The sequence below is a fragment of the Cynocephalus volans genome, chromosome 5 (assembly GCF_027409185.1).
Source record: "Cynocephalus volans isolate mCynVol1 chromosome 5, mCynVol1.pri, whole genome shotgun sequence".
Taxonomy (NCBI): Eukaryota; Metazoa; Chordata; class Mammalia; order Dermoptera; family Cynocephalidae; genus Cynocephalus; species Cynocephalus volans.
This window is the reverse complement of record NC_084464.1, coordinates 102645978-102658384: the sequence shown is the minus strand read 5'-3', so window position 1 is coordinate 102658384 and position 12407 is coordinate 102645978. Positions and strand designations below refer to the sequence as shown.

At 48.7% G+C, this 12407-nt stretch overlaps 1 protein-coding gene across 1 annotated transcript; it reads right to left on the bottom strand.

The window, feature by feature from the left end:
- Positions 1–4256: 4256 nt before the first annotated feature.
- PRDM13 (PR/SET domain 13) lies at positions 4257–11881 on the bottom strand. The gene is made up of 4 exons (XM_063096135.1): positions 11598–11881; positions 9986–10117; positions 9558–9678; positions 4257–5986 (listed from the first exon to the last, which is right to left on the bottom strand). Exons 1-4 carry the CDS (start codon positions 11739–11741, stop codon positions 4257–4259), a joined length of 2127 nt encoding a protein of 708 aa, XP_062952205.1. The 5' UTR covers positions 11742–11881.
- Between the last annotated feature and the right edge of the window lie 526 nt (positions 11882–12407).

Genomic DNA, 12407 nt, shown 5'->3' with positions numbered 1-12407 from the left:
CGGGGCAGGAGCTCGCAAACGAGGACTGATTCGGCCTGAAACAACCGCGGCCTCCTACAGGGCGCCGCGGGTTTTCCCGCGTCTCTCTCTCTCCTCCAGGGCTCCCGGACTGACACCTAAACGCGGCCACACTCCCAGACCTATGCCCCAACCCAGAACCCGGAAACCCTTGTTCCCCGGAAGAACGAAGCTGGGAGCCGCAAGAGCGCCACACACACTCCCCTCCGCGCGCCCTCCGCCCAGGCGCCGCTGAACCCTCCCAAGCTGCGACGCCGCCACTCGGTACGGGGGTTCTCACGAGGCAGAGCCTGCCCAAACCTTCGCGCGCTGCCAATCCGCCACCAATAGCAACCCTGGCTCCAAGGGACGAGCCAATGGGAGCGCTCGGAGTAACAAAGCTCAGCCAATCCGCGCCCTCCTGGCTCTGGAACCCCAGCACTAGCACTACCACAGCGCCTCCAAATCCTCTGAGCTGCAGTTCTAACTACTCACCTACTTCCCTCGAAGTCTAGACAGTAAATACTTTCCCCAAAGTAGGGGCTCGTGAAACTGCAGCTGTTGATGGATGCTGCGCTCTCTGCTAGGCTCAGGAAGGAGATGCACGCGCGTTGACTTCCGCTGCATGCCTCCGCATAAGCTCATCCCTCACTGCCCAGCCAAGCATTTCAAAAATTAGTGAAAACAATTTCAAAAAAAAAAAAAAAAAACTAGTGAAAACAAACGAAAGGAGCATTCTTCTTCCTACACAATTGACCAATGTGAACCATTTGAACCGGCGTGTGAGCTTAAAATGAAAAGATGGCCAGAGAAGGGGTATGAAAAAGTTTCCCCTTAGCAAGTGTCGAAGGCCTTTGTTTACCGAAGTTGATGTGAGCCTGGTTAGAAGTAAACCAAGAGGAAAGCGAGTGTCCTGCAAAAAGATGCTAATGCTTATAAAAGGACGCTAACCCTTATCTCCTCGGGTTGATATCTTCAAAATGAAAACACAAAGGTTGCTAAATTGCTTTAATTTTTTGTGAGCGCTTACTATGCATCAGGAGTGATTTCAAGCAGCTTAACTGCATTACTCATATAGTGTTAACAACTATCTTAATGCTTATTTCGCCATTTAACAAATGAAGAAATTGAGACAACGGAGAAACTGGCCTAAACTATTAAGTGAGCTAGGCAAGACTAGAGCCCAGGTCTGTCTGATTTATTTAGGTTAGCAAAACACTTTAACGCCCAAATTAACTACATACAGTGTAGAGTCTTTCACTTCTAAAAGACATGAATCCTCCTCCTGTTCTTTTTTGGGTTTTTTTGTTTGGTTGGTTGGTTGTTTGTTTGTTTTAATCTTTTGTACAAAAGAACAAAAATTAGAATCCCTGAAACTTCCAGTGGCTTTAGCATAACTGTCAAAGCTAGTTGTGGGCTCCAGGATAAGAAGGATGGGGGACGAGGGGTGTGGAAGGAAAGGGATAGGAGACCGAAAGAGTTAATCTGAGAAACGCTAATCTAACTGAGCCACTTGAAATAAGTAAAATTGTTCCTGATTATATACCACTGACTTGATTTCGCCATTAAAATAAATAACGGCATTAATTATGTATGATGATAGTATGCACACACAAATATATGGGTTATCTGAGGCAACCTATGGAGAATTACAAGTGACCTGTGATTAAGAGCCTTTTAAGTTTATGTTCAATTTTCATTTTTGATATTGGAGTCTGTTGTAATAGCTTCTAATAGTTACCAGTTTACAAGTGGGGAAACAGAAGGCTGGGTTTTTTATTAAGTCTTTATCAATTCTAAATTTTTCCTTATGGCCTATTTTCACACAAAAGAACAGGAGTTATAGGAGTTAGTATTGAGTCAGGAAACGGGAGAGGGGAGCAATAATTTTATAGCTGATATAATTTCCCATGTTTCAAATCTGGACAGCCTTTCTCACTTTCCCTGAGGACTTACATAATCTGATTTCAGAAAGGCTTTCCGATATTCTTCTACGAGGGTGGGTTTGGTTTCTAGCAATAATTGCTTCAAAGAGTAGGACCACTAAACAGTTACCGAGAAACTCAGGGCTACTGGAGCCCACACTTAGCAAGCAGATGCTTAGGTTCACTTCTTCCAGTTCTTGTGGCAAGGCCATCCCTGAGCCCGGTGAGGCAATCCCAAAGTTCTCCTCAGAGAGGAAAAAACTGCAATCTTGCACAGTGTAGATCCTTAATAAATCCGTCTCTGTCACCATATTTACATGTTAATCCACACTCCCCCCCCCCCCCGCCCCTTTCAGCTCTTACAAAACATTTTCTGGTCAGTTGACACTAAAAACCTATAATTCCTAGAATAAATTTTCTCATAGAAGAAATCTTTTCACAGATCACCACCAGTAGAAATTAGATGCCCTCTCCCAACCATGCCTCCTGCTGTAATGTGACAAAAAAGGTTCCTACCAGCCACTCCTTGACTGAGGCAGTGTTCCATCTGGGAGGCAACAGGGTGGAGATTTGCAAAGCATTCAGGATTCCAAAAATAAAGCGCATTTTTAACTGAGTTAAATCATCAGGGTCCTATCCAGACCCTTTGGTGACCTACCAGAATCTTTTAATTGACCTCTGAGAAAAGTACTGCAGAACTGTGCTCTTAGGGTGCCAGCCCTCAGCTGAGGGGCTGTCTAACCCTCCACTTGCTACAGTGAAATCCTCCCCACAGTGTATATAGAGAGGAGGGAGATTGCCTTCCAATTTTAGCTCACAGAATTATATTCTTTACGATATCCTTCCATTAGCTAGCATTATATTTTTTAAATCCAGAAAATACTTGTACAGTCACTGCTTCTAACTTTGCAGTTCTAATTATGAGTCTCCCAGTGACCTTGAAGAGTACATTTTCTCGTGTGTAAAATGGGACCAAACTGACAGCAGGAGACTGTGGGAGTAGCATGTGTAAAAAAGAAACCTAAGCAAAGCAAATAGATCAGCATCGCCAACAAAATAGATCCACCTTCAGTGTTTGTTGAATGAATACGAAAATGCATGAAGCATGAAAGGCACTGAGCAAGTTTCCTTTTTACTTCCCAAGGAAAGTTCTGTCAGAATGGAGCACAAGAGATAAAGAATGATTCTACAGTTCTGTAATTCTTTTTGACAAGGGATAATATGTGGGGTTTTTATTTTTGTTTTTGTTTCTAAAGGTCGTTAGCTTCTTTCAGTAAACCTAAAAACACTTAGCATGATTAACAATGGTTTAAGAAAACAATTGTTTTGTCTACTATCTAGGAACCTGTGATATGCACATATTGAAAATAGGACTTTTCCCTGTTACAACACTGCTTAACATTTACTTTATGAATAGTCAATGTATTCAAATACCCTACGATTTATTTTACTGTTGAGTCTCCTCGAAAATCGTTTTCAAACTAAACTACTTCTTTAAAGGATCTGCTGAAATCGCTAAATGAACAAACTCTGGTTTGTATCTTTATTTTTCTTAAAGATTGCACAAACTGGAACCAAAACCACAATATTGTATCCACTGTACATCATTCATTATAAAACAACATACACCACATTTGTACTCTACCAAATAAGATATTTTCTTAAAATTATATATTGCGTGCTTTTAGATTCATGCTTTAGATATTTTACATTTATCATTATTCTCTCATAAATAATTGCAACTTGACCAATTTGTACACCTGCTACCATTATATATTCAATGCGGCAAGGCGTAGTCTTTCATATGAAAACTGATGAAATCAAAACAAGTGTATAGATGTCACATTTACCGAATTGTGACTACTGTTTTGCCTATGCAGTGAAATGCTAATGTTAAATACACACAAAACATCGTTTCAAAAGGCACAATTTCCTCCACAGAAAAGTATAATTTTAAAACACGTGGCAGTTAAACTTGGTGCCCTCGAGGGCGCTGTGACGTTCGAATTAATGTGATCCTAAACGCGAAGAGCAGACCACCTGGGCGGTACAAGGAGGACCCATCCACGGAGTCCGGGGGCCTGCGGTGCAGGAGGACTGGCCGCCCTCGGGCTACCCGTAAGGCTGGATTTCTTTAAGCCACCTCTGAGCCTTTGCTCTGAGTTTCAGCACCGGATCTGGGACCTCTCGGTGTTCCAAAACTGGCGCCCTCCCAAAAATAAAAAAGGTTTTGTCAACCGTGTCCCTCTTCTCACCACCAGGAGTTCCTCTTCTCCCAGAACAGACCCTACTCTTGCTCTCTGTCCACGCCCTTCCTCTTCCTGGGAAAACACGTTACGAGTCACGCCCGCCGCCGCCACCGGCCTCAGGATCGCTCTGGTCGTCGGTGAAGCAGACGTCCACGTCACTATCGTCGCTCTTGGGATCCTCAGGCTCCGGGGGATAGCCGGGTTCCACGCCCTGGCCGTCTCCCGCTTTGGTGAGCAGGCTCTGGCCTGGGTGGCGGGACTTGACGTGGCGCTCCAGGTCCCGGCGGCGTACAAGCACCTTGCCGCAGAACTCACAGCGGTAGGGCGTGTTACCCTCGGCGTGCAGCCGGATGTGCTTGTTGAGATTGCTGGGGTCGCCGAAGGGTCGCAAGCATACCTTGCACTTGAGCGGCTTGTAGCCCGTGTGCGTCCGCATGTGGATCTTGAGCCCGTACTTGCGTGAGTACAGCTTGCCACAGTAGAGGCACAGGTGGCCGGTCTTGGGCTTGCCCGCGCCGCCGCCCCCGCTGCCGCCGCCCCCAGCGCCACTCGCCGCCACGACGGCCGGCGGCAGCGTCCCCGAGTCCAGTCGGCCGCGTCCCTTCCCGGCCGCCATCTCGGACAGCTGCTGCGTGTGCATGGCGATCTCTCGGTCGATGCTAGCCAAGGAGCCCAGCTCGGCTGGGCTCAGGGCGGCCGCCGCGGGCCCGCTGAAGTAGGAGATAGACTCCGGATACTTGAGCAGCCCGCCAAAGTGCAGTTTGAGAGGGTAATAAGCGGCAGCGGCCGGTGAGCCGTAGAGCAGCTCCCCGTTGTAGACGGTAAAGGCCGGCATGACGGCGGGCAGGTGGCTGCACTCGCCACCCGGATAGGCCTTGAGCCCGCCCGCGTCGAGGGGCGGCAGAGCGCAGCGCTCGAGGGGCAGCCCAGGCGCGGGGGGCAGCTGCGCGTAACGTGCTCCCGGCAGTGCGGCGGCAGCGGGCGGGGCGCGCTCCACGTGCTTGAAGGCGGACGCCTCTTCCGGGGGGACCGGCAGCAGAGGGAAGCCGCGCAGGGCCCCCGAGCAGGGCAGGCCAGGCGGAGGCGGCTGCGGCGGGTCGCCCGCGAGCAGGCACTTGGGGTGGTGGTGGTGATGGTGCGCGTGGTGGTGATGGTGGTGGCCTGCGCCGCCCGCCGCCGGATTGTCTCCGCTCCCGGGGCGTCCGCCCGCCCGGCCCCCGCTCAACAGCCTGCCCAAGGCTAGGCCCGTCCCCAGCTTGCCGCCGCCCTCCTCCCGGTAGGGGTCGCCATGAGTGGCCGCGGCCGCCCTGGCCAAGCCGGCGGGCTTGAAAGCCGAGCGCATGCCAGGGCAGAAGGCCAGACCGCCGCCCCCAGCTGGGGAGCCGCCCACGATGCCGAAGAAGTGGCCGTGTCCTCTGGCGGCCCCGCTCATGTCCAGGGCACGGTCCGGCTGCTCTTTGCTCTTCTTGAGCGGCCCCCACTTGCCCGAGGGCGGCGAGGTGGCCGAGGGCGCCGAGGAGGCCTCGCGTTTGATGGTCTCCCTCGTTCCGCCGGTCTGCAGGGGTGGCGGGCCCTGCGGGTGGGGCCGCAAAGTGCCTGCCTGGGCGGGCGCGCCGAAGTCGGGCGCGGAGGGTTTCGGGGAGAGTCCGAGGCCATCCGCCGCTGGGGCAGCACCTTGGCGAGCTGCGTGCTCGTGGTGCAAGAAGGCGCCGCCCCCGCCGCCGCTGAGCACGCAGTGGAAACGCAGGTGTGCCTTAAGGCTGTTGGGGTATCTAAACGTCCTCCAGCAGTACCAGCAAATGTAGCGCTCCTCCCCTGGGCGAGAAAGAGTGGAAAAGCGACCCCGTGAGAGGCGAACAAGCGTGACAGAACGAAAGCGCCAGCGCACCCAAGGCAAAGCCCAGGTTTTACCAGCGGTATGGGGAGAAGCCGGAGTATTCTTGGGTCCTGGCGAATAAGTAAGTTCGATAGCCCCCCGGTATCAAGGACCCCGAAAAAAACCCAAATGGCCAATGCTTGTCACTATCTCCATCCTCTGGGACTACTTAGATGACCTGGGCCTTTCCAGCGAAGACTTCCTCTCGGCCATCCGAGCAAACCTTCGTTGGGAGGGCAGCGCTCAGGCAGGCTGGCCGGGGAAGAGCAGAGAGCAGCTGTTGCTTTAAATCAAGTGTTGAGGCTGTGCTGTGCCTGGGCCCATCTGTTGGTGTTTGCAGAATAGGTGGCGTATGTCAAGGAGTTTGGATAAACTGAACAAAGGCTAATCTAATGGTCGTGAGCGCCTCATTACCAGGCGAGACAATATCCTGTATGTATGGGCCATATGTAATCATTCCTTTTCATAGAACAATGTCTTTTGTATCCACTATCCACCCATTTCACCCCCTCCCAGCCTTAAACACTTTGCCTGAGGTTTTCCTGGAGCGTGACCAACTGAAGGATCACATAGGGACTGTGATTTGCTATTCTTCAAAATTATTGGTATCTTTATTTCCTCTTTAACCCCATTTAATTTGATGGGAGAAAAGAAAAAAATCTTTATGTCTTATTCTAAAAAGAATGATGACATTCTAAGAAAGATGATGTTGCATTATCTTCTTAGTTGTTCCACATGATAATTGATTAAACCCTAGATAGCTGCACAAATCCAAGCTTAGTAAAGTCCTTGGATAAGATAAACTAGTTTATGTTTTATTACATGAATATATATAAATGATATAGATAGGTATACTCAGCTTTTAATAAGTGCAGAATTCTCAACTAAGCACTATATACATGTTTGGTGTCAAATTATTTTTTATGTGTAATAATATTAGCATTAGTTGTATTTAATAGCACTAGTCTCTTGAACACAATCGAGACACATGTATGAGACAGATCCTGATCATCTGATAGAAGTTAATGTCCACTCAAAAATGTCATATTACTTCTGTACAAGGAAGAGCAATCTTGAAATTGGGTTTCTTTTAAAATATGGTTTATTGAAAATACTGAAGGGAAGGATGTCTGTGACAAAGAAGTTAGCTGAGCCACAAAGAAGTATCCAAAGTATACATCAATATCATAAGATTTAACGGGAAAGTTAAATTCTCTCTCCTTACATACAAGCAGCTCAAACTTCTAATCATTACTACAGAAATAACAATGGGGGGGAAACTCTGGATCTACTTCACTTCGTGTATATTAACTTCTGACTTTGCATAAAGCAAGTAGTCCCGCCCCCACCCACCCCCAACCCCTCCCATAACAAAGATGGAAGTTCAAGTGAGAAGCAGTTTATTCCAACTGGGGCCAAGGGAGAGCAGAAAGAAAAAAGGGGGAGAGGAGGATTTGCCTATGAGACCCTATCCTAACCATTTATAGAAGACCTAGACTAAAACCATTTCAATGTTCCCATTAGCTTGAACTGAACATCCATGTAAAATAAGTCTTTTTAAAAAAGAGAGAGAGAAAGAGAAGAGACTTCCTGGGTTCTCTTGATGGGCATGTTGAGTTGATATCTTAAATAACCTCCTTTCTCCTAAATTCAGAACCTCCCTTTCATCAGCCTTTCTTAAAGAGGGAATTTTCAGAGTCTATCCCAGAACAACTCAGCTCAATGCAAAGCCAAGTAAGCTTTATCCTTTAAACCAAGGGGCAGTATTATCCTTAATCTTATTAAGGAATTGAAACCCACAGAAGTTAGCCAATATTGGAAGAATGGCAACCATCCCTACTTATTTCTTCCTCTTGCAAGATTTAAGCAAAATATATGTTTTCTGATTCAATATGTCCCTTTTTCATCTTATCCTAACCATCTGACATGTTCTGTAGACTTTGAGCTCCAACTTATGCCAAGAGTATCAAAGATAAGTTTGCCTCCCCTCCTTCATGTAACCCTAGAGTGGTCAAGATTTCAGGAATCTCCAAGTTGAGGAAGTCAGGGTTCAAAATAGCTCATACATTCCCCCAAAAGGCAAATGGTGCATATTTTGACATCTGTTATGATCTGATGTTTATAAGTTCAATTGGCTGAAATGAAAACGCAAGGTTCACTACTCAAATAAGTTGCTTTAGCATTATTTGGGAGTGCTTAAGGAAGGGCGTTCTGTGTAGAAATGGCTGCCTCATAAAGGCCAGTGGCCCTCCAGATTGTTCTATAGGTGGTACTGGTAACACCAAGGTCAAGGGTTCTGATTCCCTTACCAACCAGCCACTAAAAAAAAAAAAAAAGAAAAAGAAATTGTTCCATAGTGACAGATCAGAGAGTTCTCCATTATGGGACTTTTATTATGTTTCTCTTTTACTAAAATGAGTCACCAAGAGAATTTAATATAATGTGATGCAGGGAACAAACTATCAGTATAATTTTTATGAATACTGTACATATAAATCTGCCCACAAAATCAATAGAATTAATTTACAGAGGACAGTGATATTTTGAAGTGAAGTGACTCATTGTTCCGAATAAATTTCATTCCATCTTATTCATGAAGTGCTTCCTAATTCCCATCTTTGTAGTAATTTTTTAAACCTATTTCTAAAAGGATAAGATTAGCAGGCAATTCAGGAGAAGGGCATGTTAAAATATTTCACAGCATTCATTATGTTAACTTAAAATAATAAATGTGTCTTTAGAAGAAATTACAAACAATTGACAAGGAAAAAAAGAAAGCCATGGAAGGTTTGCAAAGGGAATCTCAAGATCTTAACTATTTTAGCACCTCCCAACCTTTCCACAGGAAGTGTTCTTCACTGTGCTATGGGAGGTTTGAAAATGTTTTCCTCTAGTTACTGCACTTAAATTTGCATAAATTTGCTCTTGGCTTTGGAAGGGATCAAATAAATCTGAGAAGAAACTGGGATACATCCCAGATTCAATTTAAGTAGGGACGGGGAAATGAATAAATACCATTTAGGTGAAAGGGCCTTGGTACCTGCCAACTGACCAGCTGTAAGTACCGTAATGCTTCTAAGATGCTGTAGAAATACATTGGTCTCTTTGAAAACCAGTCGAGAAGAGATGCCCTCCAGGTTTGAGTTATGTTCTTTGGAACCCAGTATGTAATTACTGTAACAATAGTTTAAGGCTCTCACTGATTCTTAATGGAGTAAATAATTGTCTCTTTAGGTATATAGTAGAAAAGGATGACCCCAGGAAGTTCATAAAGAGTTGTTCATTTGTTTTCCCCATCGTGAGCCAGATTATAACGGTCACTGTTATCATTTCCCGTTGACTTTAAGGAGGTAGTGGTGACGTCGCCTCTCTGCCTACATAGGGAGCGTGAACTCAGTTTTACACAGCTCGAGAGAAAGGTCCTGCAAGTCTGGGGAGGTACCTCAACCTGGAGGAGGGCTAGACTGTCGCCCACCCATGCTGGCCCGGAGGCCCTCTCATAGGTTATACCTTTCTCGTCGTGAGTCGGAGTCGCCGTGGTGGGGATGTCGAACCACTGAGCCAAGGAATTGGAATACCACACGGTCAGCTCTTCCCCTGGCTGGACGTCTCGCAACGCTCGGTAGAAGATCTGGCACACAAGGAATTGAACAGCTTTCTGTCATTTTCCGGGTAATCGGTCAAAAAGCAACTGAGAGAAAAGGTTCAAATGCCGGCTCTGATGCTGTGTGATCCTGGAGAAGCTACTGGATCTCTCTGAACCTCACTTCCCTCATCCTTCAGATGGGAAAACAGTAGCTATTTTACCTTATAGGGTTGTTGGGACATTTAAATGAGACCTCCAGCTAAAGAGCTTTTCTCTATATTTGCTGGCCACCGCAGGGACGGTTAGGTAGACAGAAGTAGCAGTGGGGAGGGTAAGGGGAAGCCCGCAGTACCTGTCCTCCGGGTAAGTCTGCAATAGCTTCCAGAGTCTGTTCCTGGGGGTTCCTGGCTGCCCGGATTAACCCTATCCACTCCAGAGGGGAGCCCCCCGATTCGTCCACCAGCTCCCCTCTCACCATGCGCACCTGCAACACAAGCAGTGGTCGTTTCTCCCGCACACCACCACGGCCAGGCCCTCAGCCCAGAGGGAAAGTTTATCCTCCACCCCACCCGACTCAGGAAAATGCTGTGTTGGCTTTGGTCAGACCACTCTGGGCTGTTAGGAGGAGGATAATTCCTTAGGACCAATACTCGAAGAAGTGAGAACGAGGGGAGGCTAGCTAGTAAAACAGCACACACACACATCCCGTGCCACACCTTGGCAGCCCGGGGGAGTGGGTGGTGAGGGCATCCTGTCTGAGCGCCTGGGCGCATCTTGTACCAAAACGTCTCCCACCCCTACCCGAGTTCTCCTACTTGCGGTTCTGAGAGCTGCCTTAACACCGGGGTCGACACATTTCAAAGTCAGTCCCAAGGCCCAGAGAGGGCCCCCCCATCCCCATTTCTCACGCTTCCCTGTTCTCGATGCATCTAGGTGCATGCGAGCCCGAAGCTCAAGTCGCAGAACAAAGCGCACGCAGGGAAAAGCTTGCCCGCAACTGGCCGGCCATTTAAAAGCAATTAAAGCGCGCTTAAAGAAGAAGGCGTGGTGCGCAGCAAACCCGAGGGTGGGGAGGGTGATTACACTAGGAGCCAGATGCGGACCCCGCTGGCTGGGCACCAGAGTTATTTCTTGTAAGAAAGCTCTAGTCAGCGGCAAGCGAAAGCCAAGGTCCTCCTTCCCCACTAGATTCTTGCCTTCATTTCCTGGTCGCTGTTTGTCGACCTTTGGCCGCTGGGACTCCCCCAAGGCGGGTGGGAGCCTTTAAATCCCCTCTCTAGTGAGGGATCGCGACGGTGTTTGGGAGTCAGAGCTGATGAGTTGATCCCGGTTGGAACCCTGGACTCTCAGAGCCCGGTGCAGGCGCCCTGAGCCGGTGCCCCACGCGGGTGGGAACCCCTGGAGCTCGCGTCAGAGCAACCACCTGGCTTAGCCTCTGTTCATTTACCCCAAACCCACAGCAGACATCGGCGGAAAGAAAAATCGGAGGTTCTAGGAACTGAGAATTTCCCAAGATTATTTTTTTCGGAGGAAATGGGATTAAATTATTTTAAGACAAATTTAAGCCTCAAATTGGGTAAGAAAAGTCCTCGATGCCCTGCGATCCAAAGAGATGGTGCGTTTGCAGAGAGAGGCTCGGATTGGGGTGGGGGTTGGGGCCTCTGGCGCCGTGCAGAGGAGAACCCACAGCGCTGGGGAAACTGCTAGTTCCGAGTGGTCCTGGCACGTACAGATCCCAGTGCACCCCACCTGGGGGCTGTTCCCTCTCGGCCACGTCTTTCACCTCAGCCTAGCCCACGTCCAGCTCTCAGTTAATAAGACTTGCTAGGAGTCACCTTCAACACGGCAGAATTAGCAGGCAACGACTCAATCACCCCCTTCCTCCACTTCCCCTCTCTACCCCTTTCCCGGGTCCGGGCAAATGGAGGCGAAAGGCAGGGGGCGGAGATCAGAATGGCGAATACCTTTTTCTTGGGCCCGGGCTCCCTGCGGTCTGACAGGTACTTGCCCAGCTTGAAGGTGCCTGGCACCGGCCCTAGGCGCAAGCCGGCCGGGATGCAGCAGTCCGCACTCACGCTGGTGGCCGGAGCGCGGGCTGCTCCGTGCATTGTTGCCGCCACCGCCAGGCAGGCACTCGGGCGCGCCGAGTTCTCCGCAGGGCGCGAGTGACAGAGCCCGAGTCGCGCGCGAGCCAGGGAGCCGCGCCCCGACGTGCGTCCTCCGCCCGCGGAGTGACGCGAGCGGGCATGCACTGCGCCTTTTCAATCAGGGCGGGCGCCTTTTGGCATTGCGAGCGCAAGGGCGCGGAGTTTGGTGAGAGAGTTGCGCTGCGAAGCAGCTGCAGAGTCCCACCCGAGAGGGTCACATGGAGTGGTTCCCTCAGCCCCCTGCATAATCGAGGCCTCTGAATGGCTAGCACACAATAGTCCAGGCGACCTTCCCATTCCTAAAAATCCAATTTGTCAAGGGCGAAGAAAAGGCGCTGGTGAATCAAAGGTCCGGCGAGACCATTAATCCTCAGCATGGGGTATTGTTCCCGAGACAGTTACGATATTTTAAGTGACAAATCCACTGTATAATTTCTCCATAAATTTTACTTCCTTTTATTGTTCGCCGACAAACCAGTTTTGGGAAATAAGTGACTACTTTAAGTCTACTTGGCTGATTCCTTTGAGCCTTGATCTACTTCAAAGATTTTTAATTCTCTTCCCTTGGCTTTATTGTAAAGGAGATTAAACAAAGAGATGGGGACTGTTTGGAGGACTTGTTAACTT